The 26,077-nt window shown below is 40.1% G+C and overlaps 1 protein-coding gene and 1 pseudogene across 1 annotated transcript in view; one reads left to right on the forward strand and one right to left on the reverse strand.

Moving 5' to 3' along the window:
• The window catches only part of Taf3 (TATA-box binding protein associated factor 3), a 148,262-nt gene that overhangs the window by 88,030 nt on the left and 34,155 nt on the right, over positions 1-26,077 (forward strand). The window contains exon 3 of the mRNA XM_051194835.1: positions 16,578-18,403. Coding sequence (XP_051050792.1) covers positions 16,578-18,403 — 1,826 coding nt within the window. The remainder of the gene's footprint in view (positions 1-16,577; positions 18,404-26,077) is intronic.
• LOC127229831 (ribosome biogenesis protein NSA2 homolog) lies at positions 9,406-10,314 on the reverse strand (annotated as a pseudogene).

The raw sequence follows: 26,077 nt of genomic DNA on the forward strand, positions 1-26,077 counted from the left end.
AGCCATGTTGAAGGGAAGCAAAGGGTTGAATAAAGCTGCTGACTTTTATAGCTATGGGCGATAGAAAGCACCAAGCATGTATGTGAGCCGCAGAGAAAGACACTATTGTGTCAGGTCCAGCATTGTGCTCCTACTTTCTTAAATTAAGTAAAATATTACTTTGGAGCACTTTGTGTGTGGGGGGAGTTAATTAGTTCATTTCAATTACTTTTTGTCATGTCCCCCCGAAGTGTTGAATTTAATACAGCTTCAAGGAGTCAAGAATATTTGACCAGAGATGAATATCTCGCTCCATGAGTAGGATGTCATGTGCTTCCACTTCACTGATATTTCAGGAGGTGACAGGGTGACATTTTCCTTAAGTTCTAAATGTTCTATTAGTTATAGTCTTAAAACTCATAATTCTGATTTGGAGAAATCTCTCCTAGAGTCCAGGGGAAGAAGAGTCAATCTAGTGGTCACCTGTGACGTCTATAAATTTCCTTTTGTAGCTTTCAATGAGGTTTCCAATGTAGAGTGTGCATATAAATATTGCTTATCTGAAAAGATACTTAAGGTAAATATTCATGAAATAAGCCTTAACCCTTGTACTTTACTTAGATTTCACTGTCGTATGTGTAGTTTTTTCTTTATGTTTTTTTAGCCAAAATATTTCAAATGCATTTCTATGACTATGTGACACTGCTTGTGTGGTAATGATACTGCCGAGCAGTTTCCCTGGTGACTGTAAATATAAAACAGTGTGCTTCACTTTTCTAAAAGTAAAATGGCTGTGGTTTCTCAGAGGAAGCCAATGTTGCCTGAGAGAGCCCTGGGGAAAGGTCCATGTCAGGCCTAGTCTACAAACCCAGATCCCAAGAGGAACTAGGGTGACAGTGAGGTGTGTGCAGGCTCCTCTGGCTGGCCCCCATGTTCCATTATGTTCATCATAATGTTCATAAGACACTGAATCCAGTGTTTTAGTAAGTGAGAAATCTGGATGGGGTCTTGCTTGTTTGTAGTTTTGTTTCTTTAACGTAAATCTTGGCAGTTGCCCTTTCACTTCATTTGCTGTGATAACATATCCTGGTAAAAATCAACTTACAAGAGAAAGGGCTCATTTTACCTTACAGTTCCAGGCCATTGCCTATCTTGTGGGGAATTCAAGGCAGGAACTTAAAAAGATCTGGTAACATCAGACTCATAGTCAGAAATTGAAAGAAATAAATAAATACATGCATGCATGCATACATGCTTGCTTGTGTTCAACATCAGTTAACTAAGACATTCTCAACAGACATGCCCTGTCTACTTACATGGTACTACACAAAGCAATATCACAACCCAGTGTAGATTATATCTTGTTGATACTCTCTATCTATACAGATGATTCTAGGTTGTATCAAGTTGACAGTTAAAGCTAACTATCATAACAACTAATTCACAATGTTTAAAAACATTGTAGCTAGTAAGCCTTAGCTGTTGATGGCCTGCCTGGCCCTTCTACCCTTGCGGGGAGTTTGACCATGTTCCATAAACACAGGCCACTTTCACCATTCTCCTTGAGTTGTTACATTTATCTCTCAGCTCCTCTTTATTATTTATTCTCATCCTATTGTGAGACCACTGTTCTAGTGGGCTCTGTGTACCTGGGTACCTGAGCATGGAAGGAAGTTTTTTAAATGAGTTTATTCTTTTACCAATTAAGCCTGCTATGCATTGAGCCTCACTAACTTCTGAAATGCCCCCATGCCATCTTTCCTTTTGTCCCTGTGGGAAAAAGTTCCTGGCTTCTTCTTAACAACATTAGTCTCTTCCTTAGTCCATTGCATGCCTTTCTAGCAAAGCTGCAGGTTTTTGTTTATTGCTTTTTTGCTCCCAAACCTTACTGGCTAAAAGCAGCTGCAGTAACTATGCTTCACAGACCAGATTAATGAGTACATCACTTTGAAACTCAGTCTCCCTCAGAGAGTCATGACACAGATGAAATAGACAAATGCTTTGCCAAAACATGAGGTAAATTCTAGTCCAGTTCCCAACAAAATCCTCGTCCTCACCTCATTCCCTCATCATCATAGTCTTTCTTGCTGTCACCTTTGTTGGCACCCTGATCTTCTGAGTTTATTGATTTAAACTCTTCCAGATTTCCCCTCCAATCCTCTTCTAAGTTTAGTTGCAGCCACAATGAGACTTCTTTTTTAACCAGTTTTCAGTGTTAGTTGTATCCTTGCAGTAACAAAATACCTGCAATAGACAATGTAAAGGTGCATTTTTTCTTTTACTTTGCAGTTTCTGAGGCTCTAGTCCATCATGGCAGGATTGGTGTGATGGTCCAGCACAGTTCGTGTGCGCTAGCAGGAGCATGTGACAGAGGCTGCTCACCTCACAGCAGTCAGTAAACAGAGAGAGAGAGAGAGAGAGAGAGAGACTGAGACTGCAAAGGCATGACCTCTGAACATCCTAAAGTCTACACCACCTCCCACAATATTGCCACCAGCTGAGGTCATACATTCAGCACAAGGGCCTGAAGGAGACATTTATTATCCGAACTATTACAGTAGGGTTCTTTGTGCACTGTAGACAGGGGTTTTCTTGTTCTGTCTGCAGTTGATATGTGTAATAGGAAGAATGGGAAATTGTTAATCCATTCATAAAATGCACTTTTGAAAATTTTCACTCATTTCTTAAAATTGTGCATGCATATGTGTGTGTACATGTGCTCATGTATGTGTTAGAGGACTATTGGAGAGAGAGAAGCTAACTTATTTAGGCACAATTGTCAATTTTATTTTCTACTTACTGCTTTGGATAAACATACTGGAACGCTGCCAAAATTTCAGGTGGCTGAATGCTAATTTTGTTGACATTAGATGGAAGACCTATTCCTGCCAATTTTCTATTAAATTATGCAGAAATTTGACTTTGTAAGACATAATGTAGTCAAAAATAGAGTCCTAATTTTCTAGCTAGTAATACCTTCAAAAGACTAATTATTCTCATTTTAGCTTTTGCTTTCTGTTTAGAAAAAAGTCAGGAAAGCAAAATGCAGTTAAAAAAAAAAATCAGTGCTCAATTTTCTCATGTAACCCACATGCCAATTTGCAGTATTAAAGGACATAATGTTTATAACTTTTTCTTATGAAGTGGGGCGAGCCCCAAGAAAACAAATGTGTGGTAGTTACTGAATAATCACTCACATAGTGGTCAGGGATGGAATTCAGAGGGTTATCTTTCAGCTAATCCTCAAGTGATGGAATTGGTATATCTCTGATTTTCTCTTAGCCTTCCAGGGCTTAGAAGAATGAGACAAAAGTGATTATGGGAACTAGAGGGAGCCACTGGAGGCCACAGAGGAAAGGAGACCTTATCTTAAGTAATTAATCAAGAAACTCATATTGTGGGACAATTATTCAGAGTTAATTCTAAAATAGCTTTAAAGCCCTAGGTCTTAAGTTGGTGTTTTTTTTTTTTTTTTTTTCCTTCCCCCTCTCCAAATTTTGTCAAGGTCATTGAGACAGTGTTAGGTTTGGTGCAATACAGACATTGAATCTGTGAATGAGTGTATTGTGACAATGTAGTGGCAGGCAGCATCAATATAGGTATGGCTTTACTTTCATAGTTAGCTGTTCAAAATAGGATAAGGCCTAGTCCCTGAGATAGACAGCCGATTTTGCCAAGGGGATTCTGAGGTGCCCTGGCCTCTGGCCTCTAGCGTAAGAGGAATGTGGTCAAATGTTTGAAGTTAGGTCGGCTTGCCTCACCTTGTGGTAGTTGGCTGCTCCTCATGCTTGCTTAGTGACTTTGTGTCTATGTCATATCATCTAATAATGTTCTTCCAGCTGGCTGTCGTTCAGTCCAGCCAGTCATCTTGAGCTCACACTGCTGAGACTTTAATACTAGTGGATGTCTTATCTGATAGTTTCTCTTGTTCACTGAGAAATGAGCACTTGAAGGTCTGTGCTCAACTTCCTCTGTCCTCCTCCGTGGCTATTTCCCTTCTTCCAGTGACACCAAACTGCTGATGCTGACCAGTGGCTGTCTGTGGCCCCAAGGCACTCTCTGGGTACCGTGGGCAGGCCCCCTTCTCTTGTGCATAGGCCCCAGCTAAAGCTGACACCACAGCATGACCTTTTCTCTCTCTTTATTCCCTAGCATTTCTGTGCAAGCATTTCCCAGGGTCACATTTCCCTCTGTCTGGTGACAGCTTCGGCATCACTTCTTTGGTGATCCTCTCACCAGCCTGTCCCTTTCCACACAAATTGCCCTATTTTATTGACTTCCTACCTCTTAATCACTGTGAATTATCCTTGGTGTTTATTTGTTGCCTCTGCTCTCTTAGTAAATCTGTGAGAACACAGCCCTTGCCTTTGTGGACTTGCCCTCTAAATAGCAAGAGTCTCTTACCGCAGATCACTCGCTTGGGAAAGATCACATCTCAAAACCCGAAGTGTGGCTTCTCCTGAACACTTATCAGTTGTGAGCCATCCTAAAGTGGAAAAATAAGTTTGACCAACATCACTTGGGACCATTTGTAGTTATTACCATGGTTAATGGCTGACAGTGAAGTTAGTTCCTGTCTCTGAGGCTTAGTTGAGGAGGTAGGCAAGACTGACATGAATGATCAGACAGCTGTAATTGTTTCTCCAAAGTCTTAGAATGACAATAAACTACCCTGAAAAGACAGTGTTAAGCTTGAGCTTTGTGCAATGAGAGAGAGAATTGGACCCAACTGAGAGAAAAGTGTTCTTTCAGGAGGAAAACAACATAGAAGACTTCACCATGTTCTAGAAACTGGGGGAGGAAGAGGGTTATGTGGTTTGAGCAGAGTGCACTGTATATGACTATTCTGGAACTTAACCTAAAATGTACATATCCCAGTTTGAATTTGGAGAAACTCCAAGCCAGGTATGTCACCATTAAGTGTGTGATGGTTAGTTTTAATCTTTAGGTAGGTAAAATCTACAGCCATCTAGGAGACGGGTTTCTAGACATATCCATGGGGGGTTATCTTGATTGTGTTAATTAAAATGAGAAGATGCACCCACTGTGGCTCATACCACCCCCAAGCAGGAGGTCCTGGACTGGGTAAGAGTAGAAGAAGTGAGCTGAGCACTAGCATGCTTGCATTCTTTACTCTCTTCTGACTGTACACATGACCAGCTGCTTCAGGCTCCAGATGTCTTGATTCTCCCATCATGATGACTGGAACTCGGAACTGTAAACTAAAATATAGCCTTTCTCCATTCAGTTGCATCTGATGGAGTTACATTATCATAGCAACAGAAAAAAAAGCGTATCAAGCATATTTTTTTTTTCTTTCCATGAAATGCTCATGGGAAATGTAATTACTTTTCAGTAAGATGCCTTAGTTTAAATCAGTAGTCCATACAAGTGCTTGGTGATGATGAAGTCATATTCATGCAACAAACAATTGATCTTGTACTTACAAATTCTGTTTTCATAGATTTGCCTATGCACCATAGGCACTTTTTGTTATTTTACATATTGATCCCAGTTCCCCCTCCCTCCCTCCCTTTCTCCCTTCCTCTCTCCCTCCCTCCCATGCCCTTCCACCATCCTCCCATCCCACCCCCAATCCACAGGGAGAGTGATGCATGGGCACTTTTAACCCCAGAATATGCATGATATCCCCAAGATAATTTGAGTATGTGTGCAAGATAACAAAGAAAAAAAAAAAAAAAAAAAAAAAAAAAGGAAAAGAGGTACAATGGAGTATTATACAATGACATTTTGAAATTTGCAGGCAAATGGTTGGAACTAGGGAAAAAAAAATCACCCTGAGTGAGGTAACCTAGACCCAGAAAGACAAATACTATACATATTCATTCATAAGTAGAAAGTAGATGTAAAGCAAAGGATAATCAGGCTACAATCCACAACCTGAGAGAAGTTGGGTAAAAAGGAAGACCCTAAGAGGGACACACATAGAGGACCCCAGGAAGGGAAAATAGTTAGTATCTACTGGGTAAACTGGGAGGGGGTAGAAGGGAAGGGATGGGGGATGGGAACATGAAGGATCAGGAAGACAGAGTTGGAGGAGGGTTGGAGGGGAAGAGCAGTGAAAGAGATATCTTAATAGAGGGAGCCATTATGGGGTTAGGGAAAAACTGGTGCTAGAGAAATTCCCAGGAATCCACAAGAATGGCCCCAGCTAAGACTCCTAGTGGAGAGGGTACCTGAATGGGCCTTCCGCTATGATCAGATTAGTGACTTAGAGACTACCCTAATTATCATCCTCAAACCTACATCTAGTAACTGATGGAAGCAAATTCAGTGACCCACAGCCAAGCAGTGGGCTGAGCTCCTGAAGTCAGGTTGAAGAGAGGGAGGAGGGATCATATGAACGGGGAAAGGGGGCACAGGGCATGATGGGGGGAAACCCATCTCAACTATGGACTGACATTTGGGGAACTTGCATGGGGCCGAACTAGACCATCTGAATTACTTACTTGTCACTCAGGTTCCCAGGCTGCTGTTGACCCTCCTTTCTGTTCTCACTGAACGAATGCTCTTTGTTGTTGTTGTTGTTTGGTTTTGTTTTTCAAGACAGGATTATCTGTAGCTTTTGGAGCCTGTCCTGGAACTCTGTAAACTAGGCTGGTCTCGGACTCACAGAGATCCTCCTGCATTTGCCTCCTAAGTACTGGGATTAAAGTTATGGGCCACCACCACCCGGCCCACAAGTGTTCTTTTCATGTTCTATGAAAAGCCTTGTGATCCCTACTGTCCTTAAGCACAAAAGACTGGGATGTGCCTTACAAAAAATATGTGTAGATAGAATAGGTTTCAGTGAAGCTAAACTTACACATGTGCTAACCGGGAGTTCATTGTTAGTCAGCAATATATATTATATCAGGTGACTTTAAACAGGAGCGCAGAGCTGGGTGTGGTTCTGTGTGCCAGCACTCAGGGCTAAGGAAGGAGGATGGTGTCAAGTTCCATCCAACGGGAAAGAGAAGAGGAGGAAGAGGCAAAGGGAAGGGAAGGCAGGTACATAACACAGGATTATACATAGATCACGTGATGAAAACATGACCAGGGATTCTCGGGAACTTAATTTCATATTTTCCCTAGGAACAGTTCTTTCAGCACCTTATAGAAATTATAACAACTGATTGAATGCATATTTAACCTGTTGCAAATGATCACTGATTGTGCATGTACATGTGAATTAGATAGTTAAAATGTTGCTGAATTGAACCTGAACATTTAGTGTATTAAAATAGCACCTCTATTGCTCACAGTGTTATGATTTGACATCTAAGCTAGGTTTGCCCAACCATGGAAATCTGCTGAACATGGCTAGGTGGCTCCAGAGCGCAAGTTTGTTTGTTTTTTTTTTTTTTTTTAATGTACTTTGTCTTGCTGTTACTCAAAAGCTGCAGAGGTGCTGCTTTCCTTGAACATATTGTCAGAAAAGTAAGTACTCAGAAAGATGAGGCATCCGCACAACCAGTGACAAGCAGAGGCTCTGACCCATGTCTGTGTGACAACAAGGTGGTGGTTTTTTCTCTACTAGTTTGCTTTCTGATGGATAAAGAGCTAGTTTGTCTTATAGAGCTGAGGAACAGGAATAAGATAGGTTCTGTCAATTCAGGGAAGAAGCGACTGCCATTGTTTGTCTTGGAAAAACTGTGCCCTGTGGGCAGCCTTCCTGTGTGACAAATTTAAAAAAAATTGTGACAATGGTGAGTTGTGAGTGTGTGGTGCTTGATTATAAATTTGATTCATACCAAGGACTTACATTCTGGATATAGGATCTTAATGTAGCAAAATTTATTCTGAAAGACTTAAAGGAAGATGATTGAAATATTAGAGATACTGACATTGTCTGAAGAGATCTACTTATATTTATTTCTTGTAAAAAATCCACAAAATTACCATAGCTGGGCCTATTATACTATTGTAATCCTAGTTGAACGGAGAAGAGTGATTAACGATAGCAATTTATTGTATCTGAGGAGGAAAGAAAATAGGAGATGTTGTCGTTATCATAAATCATATCATAAATAACCAAAAAGAAGCACTCGGAATGCTTGTGTGGTGTCAGCAGCCAGCCCTTTCAGGCCTGTTAGCCAGGATGTAGCCATAGAAACCCCAAAGTCATATTGTTATCTTGGTCTTGCTGCAGTTATGTGATACAACAGTATTAACATATAGATTAGGCCATTTATAATGCTAGGTGTCATTTCAGGTTGGCTTGCTTATATCGCATTTTAGTTTTTTATTGTGCAGAATGTTAGTAGAATGAGGCTTTTTTTACAGGTCAGTGTGTGTAGGTATTTATAACACATCTTCACTACTGCTAATTTATTTTGTCATTGATTGGCTGTGCTCTATGAATTGTCATTGCCTAATTGCCTTGTCTTTGCTAATAATTTAATTTTTTAAGTAAGTAGGTTTTAAAAAACTTATAAATGTTGTGTTTTAAGGGTTCTGATTTTGGTTATAGACAGGACAGTTTAAAAATATTAAGTGCCACAGTATAGATGTAATTAAAATTTTTTAGCCTCAGATTAAAGGATAAAATACTGAAATGGGTTGCAATTGGTCTAATTGTCACTGCACCTTCTTTTCCCCAGGCACCCATTGTCCATCTCCCTCTTACTGGCCACCTGTGCAGGCTCCCTCCCTGAGGCAGCACCTCCCCTGAACCTGACCTTCCTAGCAAGACCCTATGTTCAGACCCGTTTAACCCTTACCATTCAATCAGATTGTTTCAGTTCTCTGCTATCTTTTCAACTTTTTTTTTTTTTTGTTCCCAAAAGTAGGCTCTCTTATTTTGTTAGCTTCACTGTCATGAAATTATTTTGACAGCAACATTTTATTTTTTTTTCCAAATCATGACTTTTAATTGTGGCATCTCAGGGCACTGGTACATAGTCTAGAATTGTCTAAACCAATTTTAACATCATGGTAGCAATGTGAATGCACTACCCTATTTTTAGAATATATAAAATGGTAGAAGTACACTTGAATTCACTGCAGTACTATATAAAGTATTAATTACAAATATAAAAACTACAAGTTGTGAATTTTCAGTATAATTCTTTTAATGTAATATTTTATAAATTTAAACCTGTGCTTAAAATGCTCCATTGTTTAGGATTAATGGCAATGAGATGGAAAAGTATTTGAACAGATCTAAATTTCCTAGTCCACCCAATAAATAAGTGGTCAGTAACCTTATGGGTACTTAAAACTATACTGGTGGCTTTTCCATTGCTGCATACATTTCCTAGTTCACAGACATCTATTTGTATGCTTGCTACTCAGTCACATCAATACATAAGTCCTTAGGCCCCAAACTAAAGACTAACTAACTGTAAAACTGAGCAGTTTTTCTTTTTCTTTACAATTTATGGGTAAGGCAGTTTGGTAGTATTCAGAAAGATCACAGTGATGTTTTCCAAAGGATGTGTAGTCTTCAGTGGAAGTCACTATCAAACCAGCAAGACAGCATTTATGCACCCATCATTTTCAGGATTGTTGGTAACGTGGGCATACTTTCCCCAGATAACCTTGCCTCCTTGTGTCACCAGGCCCAATTCACTCACATTCACTTCAATAACTGTGCCTTTGGTGATTACACCCAGAGTTGTATATAATGGGGATGATGGGTTCTTTTTCACACCAAGTATTGGCAGGCAAAAAGTAGCTTTCAGCTCAGGATGTGTGACATGGGCTTTTTTGAAGCACAGGCCCATTGGCCTAATGAACCTTTCATATTTAGGCGGTTTTCTTGTAAAGCCATCACCAACAAAGCAGACTTTAGTAACCATCCTCTTCCATGCCTTCTTTTTTCTTTTTCCTGTTCTAATAACTTTCAATACTTCTGTTTCTCCTTGGGCACGGACTTTGGGTAGAGGGACTTCCCATTTTCCCGCCTTCTCTTTTCGTTTCTGCTTAATCATGTTGGAAAGTACTTTTGCTCTAGAATGTCCAGCAGATAGGCAGGTACTGCTCCTTGTGGGGTCTTCTCATCATCCTTTTGTTTGGTGTTTCTCTTTTCGTGCATCTTAATAGTCTTTTTCATTTGTATTTTCTCAGCATGGCGCTGTTTATGGTAGAGCTTAGCCTTCAGGCCAATCACTTTTTTGGCCTTCTTTGAATGTTCATGGGCCTCCCGACTTTCTTTCTTTCTCTTTTTCTCATGGTAATCCAAACGATACCCATAGCGTTTGCGGTGTAATTCAATATATTCATTTTGTGGCATGATGACAACCGCGGAACAGCCGTCCGCGACCTCCCGGGCGCTAAAAGCTTCTTCTGGGTCTCACTGGTCCACAAGCCCACATCGCGGAAGGCGGAACAGGAAAGCTGACAGCAACATTTTTAAGATACAACCTTTATTCAAAGACATAATGAAGTGGCTAGAATTCTAAGCACCATTGTGGTGTTTCAATGACCTTATTCAGGACTGGGACTAGCTATGTCCTGCCCTTCAGATCAACCATTATACATGGTCAACTACATGTAAAGGTGGTCTTAATAGTTGTTATAATCAGCCCTTAGTAGGGGCTCAGATGTCCTTGCTTCTGTTCTGCAGATTAGAAATTGTAGGTCTTGCGGGGATTGAATGGGTTGTGCTGGCTTGAATTTTGGCTGTGGGGGAAACCCAGCTGCAATTTCAGTACAGCTCCATTTCTAGGCAGCGTCCCATTTCCACTCTTTTTTTTTTTTTTTTCCCTGTTCTTAATATGCCCCCTGGTCCCCTGTACAGATCAGTGGACTTCCACAAGGATACAGGCGGTTCTTAAGGTCAGGAGGCTGTGTCTTCCTTACATGACTTTGTGTCCTTAGAGTCTAAGACAGTACTATTCATAGTGACACTCAATGAACACACAGATAATGGAGTCATTGAGTCTCTCCCAGGAACTTGTTAAGATAAATACATCTAAGAGCCAAACAAATGTGTAGTAATTTTTTTAATTGAGAAAAAAATTTAATATTGCTGCTTATAAAGGTAATATTAGCATACAACTTAACCCCAGAACTTAGAAGACTGAGGAAAAGATTGCCAGTTTAAGGCTAGCCTAAACAACTTAACAAGATTCACTCTAAAATTGAAGAAGTTTCTACATATGTAATGTAGCTTTAAATATATTTAATTTGGGGGAAATATATGCGGGTAGCATTTTATTGTCCTTTTAGTTAAAGTTTAAAAATAGAAGTGTGTTTTCTGCCTGGTTTGAGGACACGCCACTGAAGTTAGAGTTGCATGCATCTGTGTAGTTAATGAGATAAAAAGCTTTCATGCCATGTGCAAACAATTTCCTCTTTTTCCTAATGTCTACTAGCTTTTTAGATTACAGTGTTTCTTTAAAGGCATTTACTGTTCTAGTTAAAACGATATTTTGTTCTAAGTCAATATTTATCATAGCTTAGAATTAACATCCCCAAATCCTTGTGGTGTGTTCAGACCTTATTGCCTTGTTTTGTTTTTGTTTGAGAAGTTTGCTAAGGAAGCATGTTTTTTTCATTATTCCTCAGAGAGATGTGGGGAGTGTGGATTATTTATGCTGCCAATGAAGGAAAATCACAGTGAAGTTTGTACTGTTCTGCCCTCATCAACATTTGTGCTTTAAAAAAGATGGACATTACTGTTGATTGTATTTCCTTCCTTCTGTGAGATTTAAGAGATTTTGTACTCAGTCATCCATATTGTTTATTATTTCTCTATTCACTACTGCTGCAAAAGCATTCCAGATGTGTCAGTCAGCTTTCTATCACTGTAACACATACCAAGGTGATGAACATAAAAAGAGAGACTGATTTTGGCTCATGATTTTAGAGGTTTCTCTTGATTGGTTGACTCTGTCGCTTTCAGCCTGTGGCAGAGCAATACATCATGGTGGAATTACACAGAAGAGCAAACCTGCTGACTTCATGACCCAGGAAACAAAAGCAGAAAATAAAATGGAACTGGAACCCACATCCCTTTAGAGGGTACCCTTTCATGACTTAAAGACCTCCATGGGTCCCACTGCATGAAGTTCCCAGCACCTTCCAATAACACAGAGTCAGAAACAGCCTTTGACATGGGGTCTTTAGGGACAGTTAAGACTCTACTTCTGTCAACACACAAGGAAAATATTTGGTTGAATGAAGAGTCCTCAATTATGTCAATATTTTCTGTGGTGGAATTATATGGAATTCACATCTGTAGTGAATCTGTATGAAAAATAGTTAGTTAGTAGCCATGAACATTTACTAGAACGTTTATATTTTTTGAGGCTTCCCACCTTGGCTTAATTAGGATTCTTAACATATCTTCTTTGGTGGGAGGGTAGATTATTGTCTTCTTTTTCTCTGTATAGGGTTATGACCCTCAGAAAAGGAAGCACTTCTATGATTTCTTATCAGAACTCTGTGCAGCATTTGGAGCAGGTCAGAGTTGTTGGAACAGGTGGAAAAGGTGACACCCATTTCACGTGGAGATGTTCACTCTGCCCTGATCACGGATTGTTGTTCATGGAGTTCAGGAAACAGAATTGCTTTTCTTTTTTTCAACCTTTTTCAGAAAGTGCTGTAGGGTTAATCTTCTCTGTATGTCTGTCCCGTTGAACAGTGTCATTGCTGAAAATACTTCTGTAATGCTAGCTTTCGCTGTCCTTTCGAGGGAAACCATGCTAATGTCCACATCTGCTAGAGCAAGAAAGAAAACATGGAGAAATGAGTGAGTTTTCTTAAAATCACACCCTCGATACTTTGCCTCAAGCTTGTGTTCTCCACTATTGATTTTTTGCACATATACAAAAGATGCCTTGCATCCAGTCTTCAGATACTCCGATTGTAGGAACATTGGCATATATCTTGTACTAGCTAACTTTTGTCGAATAAGTGAGGCGCTTTCACAGTAGAGCCTTTTCACAGATAGGAAACAGGAAAACGTGTCTAGAGTTTAACAAAACAGAAAGGCCCCTTCTTGCTTACAGAGCCCTGTTTTGAATGAAGCGTTATGCCTTTTTTAAATTGTTTTACTATCTTGAATAACTGTCATTAATTTTCTAGGCTTTTATGAGTTAATTGAGATCTAAGTTGAAAATAAATCAATATATTTTCATATACATACATACATACATACATACATATGAAACTATTGCATTTTCCCCTAGCTAAGCCTGAGTATTCCCTTGTACTCTTACCTACCTGGCAGCATCTGCCCTTCCAATCTGATAGAATCACACACTAGTAGAACAGTGGCTTCAAACATCTTATATTGAAACCACAAATTTGGGGGCCAGCAAGATGGCTAAGCTGGTGAAGGCCCCTACCACCAAGCAAGACAATCTGAGTTCAGCCCCCAGAACCCACACGGGAGAACTGGCTCCTGCAAATTGTCCTCTGACCTTTGCATGGTCATACTTAAGAGTCCTTGCACATATGTGCAAACACACACACACATATGCACACACACACACAACAAGCAAACAAACAAAGTAAATATAATTTGAACAAAGAAAACACAAGTACTCCAGTTTCCTGATTATAAACATGTCTGTATCTCTAAGACTTAGGTAGCCTTTACCAGTCACCCTGGTCCTCCTTCCCAGGAACTGCTTGTGTTAGAGCAGTTTCCCTCTGTTCTCCCAAGGCCTTCCTCAGGTGTACCTTAGTGGACTCACTCTGAAAACAAATGAAAATCCAAACCAGCCTCCAGAATTAGAACAAAGTATGCTTTAAAGGATTCTACTGGCCTGTTTTCTTACCTAGCCCAAACTTTCCTTTCTACCTTGCCATCTTCAGATTTGTGACCCTTTGTAGAATAAAAGATTTTTTTGAAACAGTGAAATAGAAGGTTAGATACATAGCTCAGTCATTAAAGTGTAGTTTGATTCCCAACACTGGAAACAAAAAACATATAATACTAGCAAGCATTCCTTTTTCTTGTTTGGGACAGAAATGTATGTATACTGTTGACCATCAGCTTGCTTTGTAACTAAGGATGACTCTGAACTTCTGATCCTCTTGCCTCCTCCTCACACATGCTGGACTTACAGATGTGTGTCCCCACACCCTGGTTTATACATCACTGGGAATCCAACTCAGTGTTTTATCGATACTAAGCAAGAGCTCTACCATCAGAGCTACATCTCCAGACCACTAATAAGTGCTACTAAACTTTTATTCCCTTGGAAACTATCCTACTCGATCTCTGATTCTTCACAGGTTTACCTCCAACTAATTTGAAATCTGCCCTGTCATTTTCATAAGTACAAGAAGGGAAGTCAATGTTTAGATGGTCTGAACACTACAGATCTGGCACAGAAAACCTTTAACTTGAAGGGCCAAGAAGGAAATACTTTTGGGTTATCTTTGATGTATGTATAACCAGAATATAGTTGAGCCCAAAGGCGATGCACTCAGAAGTTGAGGTAGGAGGGAAAGTGTACAAACAAATGGTCTGAAATGACTCCCATGTTTCTGCCATGGCTACTGGAGAGACGACAGTGGCATTGTTAAGTGATGGTAGTGGTAATTATGTTGAAGTTATGTGTTTTTATAGTTTATATAGTGCTTTCACTTTATTGCCTCACCCATTCACCCCCGAATGCTTTTGAAGCCTGTCTTTTTTAACCTTCTTCACTCTCCTTGACCTCTTGAGTGTTGACATTATTCACTAGGCTTCCTTTTATTGAAACAAAAACCTTTAAATGTTTTTTATTTGTTTATTATGTGTGTTATGTATGTGCACCACAGTGTACATGTGGAGATCAGAGGACAACCTCTGAAGTGAGCTTTCTCCTCCCACCATGTGGACCCCAAGACTGAAGCTCATATCATCAGTCTTGGTGGCAAGCACCTTCACCCATTTGAGCTCTTTCTGTTGCCCTAAACTTTCTTTTCAAAACTTCTTGATCCTTTGAGCTCGTTGACATCTGATCTTCCATGTACTTCATTGCTATTTCTCTTTACATATAGATAGTCCTCAAAATTCTGAATCAGCACTTCATATTTCATTCTACATATCCATTATTTTTTCGGTTATCAAGGAAAGCCTTTTGCATCCAGGCCTGGTTTTTGGAACTTCAGTATATTTTAAGTTGCTCAGTCCACACCATTGGCTTAAGGCTCCTCCTTAAGCTCTGTGTTCAGGACAGAGCTAATAATCACCATTGCTCCTCATTTTTCTTTCTGTTAATGATGAAACTGACTATTCTGGACCTTAAAGCCTTAGATTTGTGTTTGAACCCTTCAACTTATACCTGAGCATGCAAGAGTCTATTCACTGTCTTAGGGATGCCATTTATCTCTCCTGCTTCCTATTTGCTACTACTTTCTAGTGAAGTCTCTTCTTCTGTCTTACCTACATCACATTTGTCACACCTAATTTGTCCTCTGCTTTTGGTGTCTGTCACTCTCCATTCTTTTCTATCTATCACGTGGCTAGCTAAAGTCTTCTGACTTCTGCGATGTGGATATAACTTTACTCAACTTTCTTTTGTACCTTTACTTTACTCCTTACTTTCCAGACACATTATTCCATGGTTCTTACATACTTCTTGTGTCTCAGAGTCCTCCTCTTTGCCAACTAATTGTTCATCCTGGACCTTGATACTCCTGGCAATATTTTAATTACTACATTAGTCTTGAAGTCTTCCCCGTTGGCAGTGGGTCACCCCCTTCTGTTTTGAAATCCTGTAGCACGTTGTCTGTGGTACTAATTGATTTCCCATATGCTATACACAGGTACTGTTTTAGGCTATGAATTGACCCTATAGTTCTTTCAGCTTTTATCATCATATATTGTACATTTAGTTAATATGTGCAAAAAGACATGATCTGATTTAGAAGAACTCAGTCAAGTAGGCAGGGCAAGTGCATCAACTCCTTTTGAAAGACCAAGAAACAGACTCAAGGGCCTAAGGCCCATCACTCCATAGGGCTAGAACTCTAGCTAAAGTACAGTTTCAGATGTCTGAACCTAATGTATTGCATTGCACCATGCCAGCCCTCCAAGGAGTGTACCTATGATGAAAGTTGTGTGCAGAGAACTAAAATTTGTTGCATAAGTTTTTTTTTTCTTCTTCCTCCAAAAGGCTGGAAATATGTCTTAGTCAGTAAAATGCTTGCCATAAAAGTATAAGGACCTGAATGCAGTCTACATAAACTCCCTGACTGGGTAAGATCCAGATTCAGTGAGAGACACTATCTCAGAAAGTAAAGTGGAAAGCCACTGACAAAGACACCTGATGTCAGCCTCTGGCTCCCGCACACAGATGGGCACTTGTGTACACATAAAAACATGTACACGCACATACTTTTAAAAGTATGTCTTTCTGTCATTTCTGAGATTAGCAGTCATGAAAACTGATCTCAATTTTTGAGGGGCATGGGGATGTTGGGAAAAGCATGAGAAAGGTGTAGGAATAGAAAGTAAGTCAGTATTCTCTCAGGAAATACATTTAGGAAGCTAGTCTCCTGATGCTACTTTTAAAAGAATGATGACCCCAGGATGGGAAGACCTGGGAGGACTCACTCCTTCTCTTCCTTCCAAGAAGTGAGGTTTGAATCTAGATTCAGTTTGTTGCTCTCTGCTCCATTCTAATCATGCCCTTTTCTTCTTTTACCAGAGGAAGAAGAGGAGCAGGTGCCCACTGATGGAGGCACCTCAGCAGAAGCTATGCAAGTGCCCTTGGAAGAAGACGATGAGATGGAGGAGGAAGAGGTCATCAACGATGAGAATTTCTTGGGTAAGAGGCCACTGGACAGTCCTGAGGTGGAAGAAATACCCGCCATGAAGCGCCCGCGACTCCTGAGCACTAAAGGGGATTCCCTGGATGTTGTACTGTTAGAAGCACGAGAACCTCTCAGTTCCATAAACCCACAGAAGATCCCACCAATGCTTTCTCCTGTGCATGTCCAGGACAGTACAGATCTCACCCCTCCATCACCGGAGCCCCCGATGCTGGCTCCGTTTGCAAAATCACAACTACCAACTGCAAAGCCATTAGAAACAAAGTCATTTGCACCGAAAACAAAGACTAAAGCTAGCTCTCCAGGACAGAAGACTAAATCACCCAAAACTACCCTATCACCAGCAAGGCTTGGAAGTCCCATTCGGTCACCAAAAACCATCCCCAAAGAAAAGAAATCACCAGGGCGTTCTAAGAGCCCCAAGAGTCCCAAGAGCCCCAAGATTATAACTCACACTCCCCAACCCCCTCCCAGACCTGAAACGCCAAATAGAACCCCTTCAGCTATAGTAGTTGAAAAGACTGTTAAAGAAATCATCCCAGTGAAGCCAACACAGACTCCCCCAGAAATTGGGAAACTGAACATGGAAATGCAGCCGAAAAAGGCTGTGGCAGACAAAACCATCGATGACTCCATCGATGCCGTGATTGCGCGCGCCTGTGCAGAGCGGGAGCCAGATCCTTTCGAGTTTTCTTCGGGATCGGAATCTGAAGTGGACACTTTTACAAGCCCTAAGAGGATTTCCGGTTCAGAGTGCACCACTCCAAAGGCTTCCACTTCTTCCAATAACTTCACCAAGTCTGGGTCTACTCCTCTGCCTCTTTCTGGCGGAACTTCAAGTTCTGATAACTCGTGGACGATGGATGCCTCGATTGATGAGGTGGTACGGAAGGCAAAACTGGGAACCCCTTCCAGCATGCCTCCCACCTTCCCGTATATCTCTTCTCCCTCCATTTCTCCTCCCACTCCCGAACCTCTGCACAAGGGGTATGAGGAGAAAGCCAAGCTGCCTTCATCTGTGGATGTAAGGAAGAAGTTGAAAAAAGAACTGAAGACTAAATTGAAAAAGAAAGAAAAGCAGAGAGATAGGGAGAGGGAAAGAGAGAGAAACAAAGAAAGAAGCAAAGAGAAGGATAAAATGAGAGAAAGGGAGAAGGAAAGGGAAGCTGCCAAGGAAGTCAAGTACCCATGGAAGGACTTTATGAAAGATGAAGATCCCGATCCCTATAGGTTTAAAATCAGAGAATTTGAAGACCTTGATCCAAAAGTGCGGTTGAAAGACGGGATAGTGAGGAAGGAGAAAGAGAAGCATAAGGACAAGAAGAAAGATCGAGAACGAGGCAAGCGAGATAAAGATAAGAGAGAAAGGGAAAAGATTAAAGAAAAAAGCAGAGAAGACAAGATAAAGGCTCCTCCAACACAGCTGATATTACCTCCGAAAGAAATGGCACTACCTTTGTTCAGCCCTTCCACAGCAGTGAGGGTCCCATCCATGCTGCCTGCCTTGCCCCCGATGCTCCCAGAAAAACTGTTTGAGGAAAAAGAGAAACCAAAGGAAAAAGAAAGGAAAAAGGACAAAAAGGAAAAGAAGAAGAAGAAAGAGAAGGAGAAGGAAAAGGAGAAGAAAGAGAGGGAGAGGGAGAAAGAGAAAAGGGAGAGAGAGAAGAGAGAAAAAGAGAAGGAGAAACACAAGCATGAAAAAGTAAGCTGGGTATCATTTTCGGCACTGTCTGAACAAGGTCCTAGTGCAAAATGCAGGTAAACAAAGCCAGGAGTTATGTCTGTGGTTTGGATGTAAAACCAGGCAGGGGCAGTTAAGTGACAATTCATTTGTAATGTGGTTACAAAGATCATTGGTTCTGTAACTAAGCCACACACACACTGGATGCTAAAAATACACAGTTTAGGAGGAATCTAATCACAAGCTGTAAACTTTGTATTCAGTAAACGGATTTCTAATAGTTAAAGCACACATGTATGTGCACACTCATACACGCTAATTCTAAAGTGAATAATATTTTTGTTCAGCATCAAACTTATAGTACACAAACGCATCTATTTTCCTAAGACATGTAAATACATGTTCTTTCTGTAAGAGGACAGGAAGGCCAACAGAGGGCTAATAGCCTTTGTCGCCTTTAGGAGAGCCACTTAAGGTGGAGGCTGAGTATAAGACTTAAACAACTTCTCTTATTCCTGCCATTTCCTGTGTTAATATTGGACCTCTTTTAATGCTGATCTGGTGGTCCAGCCAGTAGATAGAAAGGAGCTCTTCATACAGAGATCTAGTGACTCAGGTGAGACCAGACTTGCAGAGTCTGCATAAACAGCAGGGATGTTCTGTAGGAGCCAGAAACTTGTGTCCTGTGGACACAGGATATAGCCTCTTCTCGGACAGCTCTGCTCTTCCTCTTGGTCTTGAGATTGTTGCAAACTTTCACTCAACATTCAGGACATCTGTAGAGCTTCAGAGACACCTACCTAATGATTTGCTCTGTTTACACTTGGCTACAAAATAATGCTCAGTAACTTCTTTCCATGTAGTGAATACTAGTCTACCTACAGCAAAATACAGTACCAATAATGTCACAATGTCTTCAGCTTCAAACTTACCTGGAAAAGCTAACATGGCTAGCAACACATTTTCATGCCTAATTTGTTTGTTTTTTAAGTTTTTCAACACAGGGTTTTCTTTGTGTGGCCCTGGCTGTCCTAGAGCTAGCTCTGCAGACCAGGCTGGCCTCAATTGACAGAGATCCCCCTGCCTCTGCCTCCCAAGTGCTGGGATTAAAATGTGCACCCCTATTGCCCGACCTCCTACATAATTCTAATAATTTGTTTAGACCCCTTGCCTTTTCTATGAGTAAAGAAATGGAATGAAAATAATGTCAGTAAGTAGACATTGGCAAGTTAATGAGATACAGGACTTATTAACTCCTCTCTTCTTACTAGATTTATTTTTATTAATGTATATGTATGTCTGTCTGCATGTGTTTTGCACATGTTTGCAGATGTCCATGGAAACCAGAAGAGGATTTAAAATTTACTGGAGTGTTGGGAACCGAACTCAGGTCCTCTGAAAGAGCAGTTAGTATGAGTGCTCTTGAGCACTGAGCCATCTCTCTAGCATATCTTATTTCTCTCTTTACAGTCATGTTATCCTTTTATTATTATGTTACTTAATATGGTGCTTGTTGGGTTTTAAAGCTTTTGCACATGTTCTTCCTCCACACACCTATGACACAGATCCAGAAGGTATTATCAGTACTCATGAACAAGAGGCAGCCTAGGAAAAGGGCCTATCCTAGGTGAGGACCACATACCCACAAGAGCTAAGTCCCTTATTATACAGGTAGTCTTCACATTTTGAAGTGTAAGAGATAATTGTCTGACAGTAATTAGTCATTATTCTATCAATGCATCTAGAGTAATAACTCGCAGCCAGTCCAACATGGTGCTGTGTATTTAGCACTGCTTTGGCTTTGGGAAGTCAATGGCATTGTTTGACCAGGCAGTCCCCATCAGATGAAGCTCATAATAGTGGGCAGGTCATGCCTTTGCTCAGGAGCTACCTAGCACTTGGGGCGGGGGGGGGGGCAACCAAATACTCAGGCAGAGGCCCACTTACCAGTAGGTAGACAGACAGTCATCTAATGGAAGAGTTCAAGCCATGTGTTAGTTTTGATAGGTTATAGATCTGAGAAATGACAAAATATAAAAATTTATCAGTTATCTTACAGGAATTTTACAAATAAATCGAATTGTAGAGTTAGACCTAACTTAAAATCCTGGCTCTTGTGAAATTTGGCGTGTTGCTTATATGAAAATTAAGAGTGATATGTAAGATGTGTATAGGAACATGTGTGGCATATAAGTAGTAAATGTTATCTGTGTAAATGAAGGCAGTTACAGGAATAGTAATATCCATTTTGAACTATCCTATAACAAACAGTGTATAAACCTAGAGATTGCTACTTTGTTGGGCCATACTAACGGACCTGTTAGTGCCACACACTCAACTATTTTATACTTTGAAGATATTCTTTTTCTCCCTAGTGTTCTTGTAGTCCCTATGTTTTTGTAGCAGTAGAAAGAAAGGGAAGGGGTGTTGTCACTTGAGGAAAGCACTGACAGGGAGTAGAGACTGAAGGCTGGTGAAGACACTAAAGCTTCTCTATTGCACCCACTGGTCCGCCCAAGTTTCCTGCAAGATGAGTCATCAAAAACACCTGAAATGGGGCTACATATGGCCTGCAGATTTTCTTAAATATTGTCAGGAAAAAGGTAATAAAAATAAACTACATAGTTCGGCAAAATGGTTCAATAGGTAAAGGCACTTGCTACCAAACCTGGTATCCTGAATTCAGTCCTCAAAATCCATGTGATAAAAGGAGAGACCCTATTTCCCACAAGCTGGCCTCTGACCTCCACATGTACACTGTGGCACATGTGAACCCACACATATATGCAAAATAAATAAGTGTGCAAGTTTTTTTTAGACATACCTGAACTGACAAGATCACTCAGCAGACAAATGTGTTTGTCACTAAGCTTGGCAGCCTTGGTTTAATCCCCAGGATTCACAATGTTGAAAGAAAGAACCCACTCCCACAAACTGTCTTCTGATATCCTTATGTGTTCCGTGCTCCCTCCCCACCACACCTGGAAATAAGAAAATGTAATAATAATCCTGCCTTTTGATGGAGTTTCTGTTCTGTCTAATTCTGCCACCCGGTCCTAAATTAATACACAGAGACTTATAGTAATTATAAACTGGCTGATGGCTTAGGCTTCTTATTGGCTAGCTCTCTCTTAATTATTAACCCATCTCTATTAATCTGTGTATCTCCATGTTGTTTTGGCTTACCAGAGAATGTCCAGGCATCCTTCCTTCCTGGTGGCTACATGGCAACTCTCCAGCTGCTCACTCTTTGCCTCCTCTCCCAAGAATTCTCCTTGTCTGGTAGCCTCTTCTATACTTCCTGTCTGATTACTGGCCAATCAGTGTTTTATTCATCAGCTAGTAAGAGAAACATATGTACAGAAGAACATCCCCATCACCTGCCCATATTTGTTTTCTCTGCTTAGAAAGTTTTTCATAGCTTAGTTCCACAAGTCTATTTGAGGCCAGAGTGGGATATATGAAACCTTGTTTCAAAACAAGTTACCAGTACCAATGCCTAATAAAGATAATTAAGTAAGAATTTGCTTGAAGTCCAGCAGACCTACGATAAGATGCAGGACCTAGGAGAAGGTGGGTGCTTTTCATTTTCCTTGTGAGTAATCATACAATTAGTTAGGGCTGGGAATCTGAAATAGACCCAAACTAACCAAACTAAATTCTTCAGAAGAATTTATTATAAACAATTCTGTTGCCTAGTCATAAACATAGTGTAACAGCATTATCAATGGTCAACAAAGCAGTTTAATTTTTTTATGAGAGAGAGAGAGAGAGAGTGTTGCATGATGTCATTATTTTAAGCCATGGATTGTTGGATGTGCAAGATTACCTCATTTAAAATTTATTCTTAGTATTTTAAGTGTATTTCATAGAAAAATGATTTCATAAAAGGAAATACATTGTTATTTATGATAGTGGAACTAGACAACTGCATGCATTTGTTCATATACATGTACATGATGCTGGGGTTCGGATCCAGGCTCCTCACATGCTAGATGAGCTCTCTGCCATGAACTATGCCTGCACCTCTACCCAGAATAGAAGATAAACCAGAATCTGTCAGCATATTCTTGTTTTTCAATGCATTCTTACTTGAATATGGTCTTAATGATATAGAGTGTCACCCCAAAAGGATGACATTACCATCTGGAGATAAATAGACCCAGCTTAGGCATGCAAGGTAGACATCTGGTAGGTATCCCAACCCTACCACTGCCTAGCTATTGTGATCCTCTCCTGCCTTTTGCAACTTGTGCTTCTTTCCCTCTGTCCCTGCCTCACATTCATTTTAGGAAAAGATAGCATCATTCCATCCATTTGCTTCTGTTTAAAAACAGTGTTGGGGATGCTGAGGGTATAGCTCAGTTGTTAAAATGCTTGCTTAGTATTGGAAGCTCTGGATTTAATCTCCAACACTGCATAAATCAGGCATCAAAGCCTATGTCTTTAATTTTAGCCATTGGTAAGTAGAGTCAGGAGGATTAGAGGCTCAAAGTCATCTTTGTTTCCATAGTCTATTTGAAGCTGAACTGGATTACATGAGAGCTTGTCTCAAAACAAAGAAAACAATATTTGTTTCATACCTTCTGTAAGAATATTCACCATGAAAGCCAGCTTCCATAAAAAACCCTTAACAAACACTGGTTTTTGTTATTTAAAATGTACAGAGGACTGAATTTAGTTGTCTTACAACTAAATAATAATGATCATACATGGATAATCTAACATTTATTTATGTTGGAAAACTTACACACTTTATAAAGAACACACCAAACTTAGACCTGACTGATGGTTGTTTTATTTAAACAAACACTGGCTATTTATGAATGGGCTAACCTACATAGGAGCAATACTAGCACTTTCTCTTGACAGTATATTTGTGTGTCAAGCTATTCTATGATTTAATTCTCCAAAGTGCTCTGTGGGTTTGATATTGCCATGCTGATTTGACAGTTGAGAAAATTGTGCCCTGAAAGGTTTTAATGACATGCAGCAAAAGTGAGAGGAGACTGACTTGGCTAGCCTGTCTAACCAAGTTCTGTGTCCTCCCACTTATAGCAGCCTGCTCCCATTAGTCACTGTCCATTCTGGCATGTTTAGGACACAGCGTGTTCCTGGAACAGGATGGATAAGAAGGGCTGAGGATTGGGAGTAAGGTGACCAGAAGGGCTGAGGATCAGGAGTAAGGTGACCAGAAGGGCTGAGGATCAGGAATAAGGTGACCAGAAGGGCTGAGGATCATGAGTAAGGTGAACAGAAGGGCTGAGGATCAGGAGTAAGGTGACCAGAAGGGCTGAGGATCAGGAGTAAGGTGACCAGAAGGGCTGAGGATCAGGAGTAAGGTGACCAGAAGGGCTGAGGATCAGGAGTAAGGTGACCAGAAGGGCTGAGGATCAGGAGTAAGGTGACCAGAAGGGCTGAGGATCAGGAGTAAGGTGACCAGAAGGGCTGAGGATCAGGAGTAAGGTGACCAGAAGGGCTGAGGGTCAGGGGTAAGATGGCCTTTGGGCTAATAAAGTGTCAGTCCCTGTAGAAAACTTATGAGCTCCTGTTTAACTCCACATTTTTAAAAACAGGAAAGTGATAACCTCAGAACCTGGTGACTTTAGTAATCAGAAATATTAAACACTTTAATGACTCTTAAATGTGTCCTCAAGTCTTTTAGTATCTACCCCCAAATCACCATTGTTTGAATTAAATAGTTTAATACTGTAGAGAATCGTATTCTTACTTTTTGTTCCTTCAACAAAAGAATCTCTTCATATTTCTAATATTTTCTCATTGCTTGTCATAACTAGTGAAATGAAGGGTTTACAGTGAATAAAGTAACAGTAAATGGGGGAAATGTTTCCTCCCTATTTCTCATTACTGTCTCTTCCATGAGGTTAGGACCATGAACATTCAGATGAATATGTTTAATTTGTGGACAGGTACTGATGGCTGCACCCCAGCCTTCTGTGAATCACTCCAAGGGCCCAGAAGGAACCAGACTTACTGTTCAAATTGGACACCCTCTACTCAGCTATAGCGAGGCCTCTTCAAACTGTCTTCTGAATGTTTCAGATAGTGAATTGTCATTTTGTTAGCCTGTTTCAGAAAGAAACTCATGCGAAGAGCTTAATTGCTAAAAAGGACAACAAGCTACTAACCATTATTGAGCATCCAGAATGCTAAGTGGTTCCATGTAGCTTTCCAGTGGGAGTATTGCTGGTGTTTTCTAACATACCTGTACAGGTGGGCATTGAGAGGCAATTACCCAAGCTAGTGCACATAGGTGAGCTAGTGCACATAGATGGTAGGGGTTCTCTGCTCTTTTTTTTTTTTTTTAATGAAAGGAATGTAACATCACAAATAAATAAATAAATAAATAAATAAATAAACAAACAAACCTGGACAGATTAAATTGACAAAGCTGCCCATTACCTTTGTAGAAAGTCCCTGTCAAGAGATAAACTTTAAAGCTAGAATGCATGAAAGGGTTCCAAGATAGAATTTAAATTTAAACTGATTCTTTAGAGATAAGCTTTTTAAAAATCCACCTCTTTGCTTCAAGTCAGGATTTTAAAAATAAATTTCCCCTTTAAATCTCTTGAGCGATTTTCATTTTTTGCAAGGCCGCACTGCTGGTGTCCTGGAAAAATGGAGAGTTAGGGCTTTATCAGTTGGTGCCCTGAGGTATGTGGCAAAGAAGCTAAATCCTTGAAGATTAGGAAAAAAAAAAAAAAAAAAAGTGCAGCACATGGCAATAAGGGGCTTATATGACTACTAGTGTTAGCTCAGGTGAAAGGAGTATTGCTTATACATAAAACTGGACAAATCCACTGACAATGTATTTTTAGTTAGCTACAAAGGAGTCTTACATTGCTGGACTTTACCTCTTTGGTGAATTGGGAAGCTTAGTAATCCACTGTAAATGCTCTTCTGCTCGCCCCAATTCGCAGCACTACTCCAAAGTGCTGTTCTTTTATTTTAACCCTTAAAAGCTCCTCTTGGCCCCAGGATGTGGCTTTGTGCCATTAAAAGATGACATTTGTCATATTTTTAAGTAATTGATTAGTCATTGAGTTTGTTGTTTTTAGGAAAAATTGTTTTTAATTTATAGTTAATCTCTGCTTTTATTTTGATAAACATTCAGATAGAATTAACATAAAAATTCAGGGGGAAGTTCTTATTTAGAAATTATACTTTCTTTATAGTGTTAGCATCCTTGTTAATCTCTTTCCTTTGATCAAAATGGTCTTACTCCGCTTTTTCTGTACTGCCTTCATATTTTTCAAGATAAACATGACTTAACTTTTTGACTAAAAGTGTTTGAGTAGTTTATAAGTAGAATTTCCATTTGTCCTAGCTGCCTTAGATAGTCCTGGTTCATGTCTGCTTCATAGTATGCTTAATATTTCCCTCTTTTGCTATCAGAGGCAGTGTTGATTATTGTGATTACAAATGAACTTTGAACTAAGCTAGCAAAATCATTCATTAGTTCATTCAGTTGATGGAGTACCTGTTTCCTTCAACATACATTCAAACTAGTTTGAATCTGATTTGTATCCTTACTTTGCTTTTTTTTACACATCATTGAACTGTGTTTGCTTGTTTGTTTTTGAGACATGGTTTCTCTCTGTCCTGAAACTTCCTATGCAGAACAGGCTGACCTTGAACTTAAAGAGATCCACCTGCCTCTGCCTTTCTAATTCT

This window comes from Phodopus roborovskii, unplaced genomic scaffold, assembly GCF_943737965.1.
Source record: "Phodopus roborovskii unplaced genomic scaffold, PHOROB, whole genome shotgun sequence".
In the NCBI taxonomy this organism is placed as follows: Eukaryota; Metazoa; Chordata; class Mammalia; order Rodentia; family Cricetidae; genus Phodopus; species Phodopus roborovskii.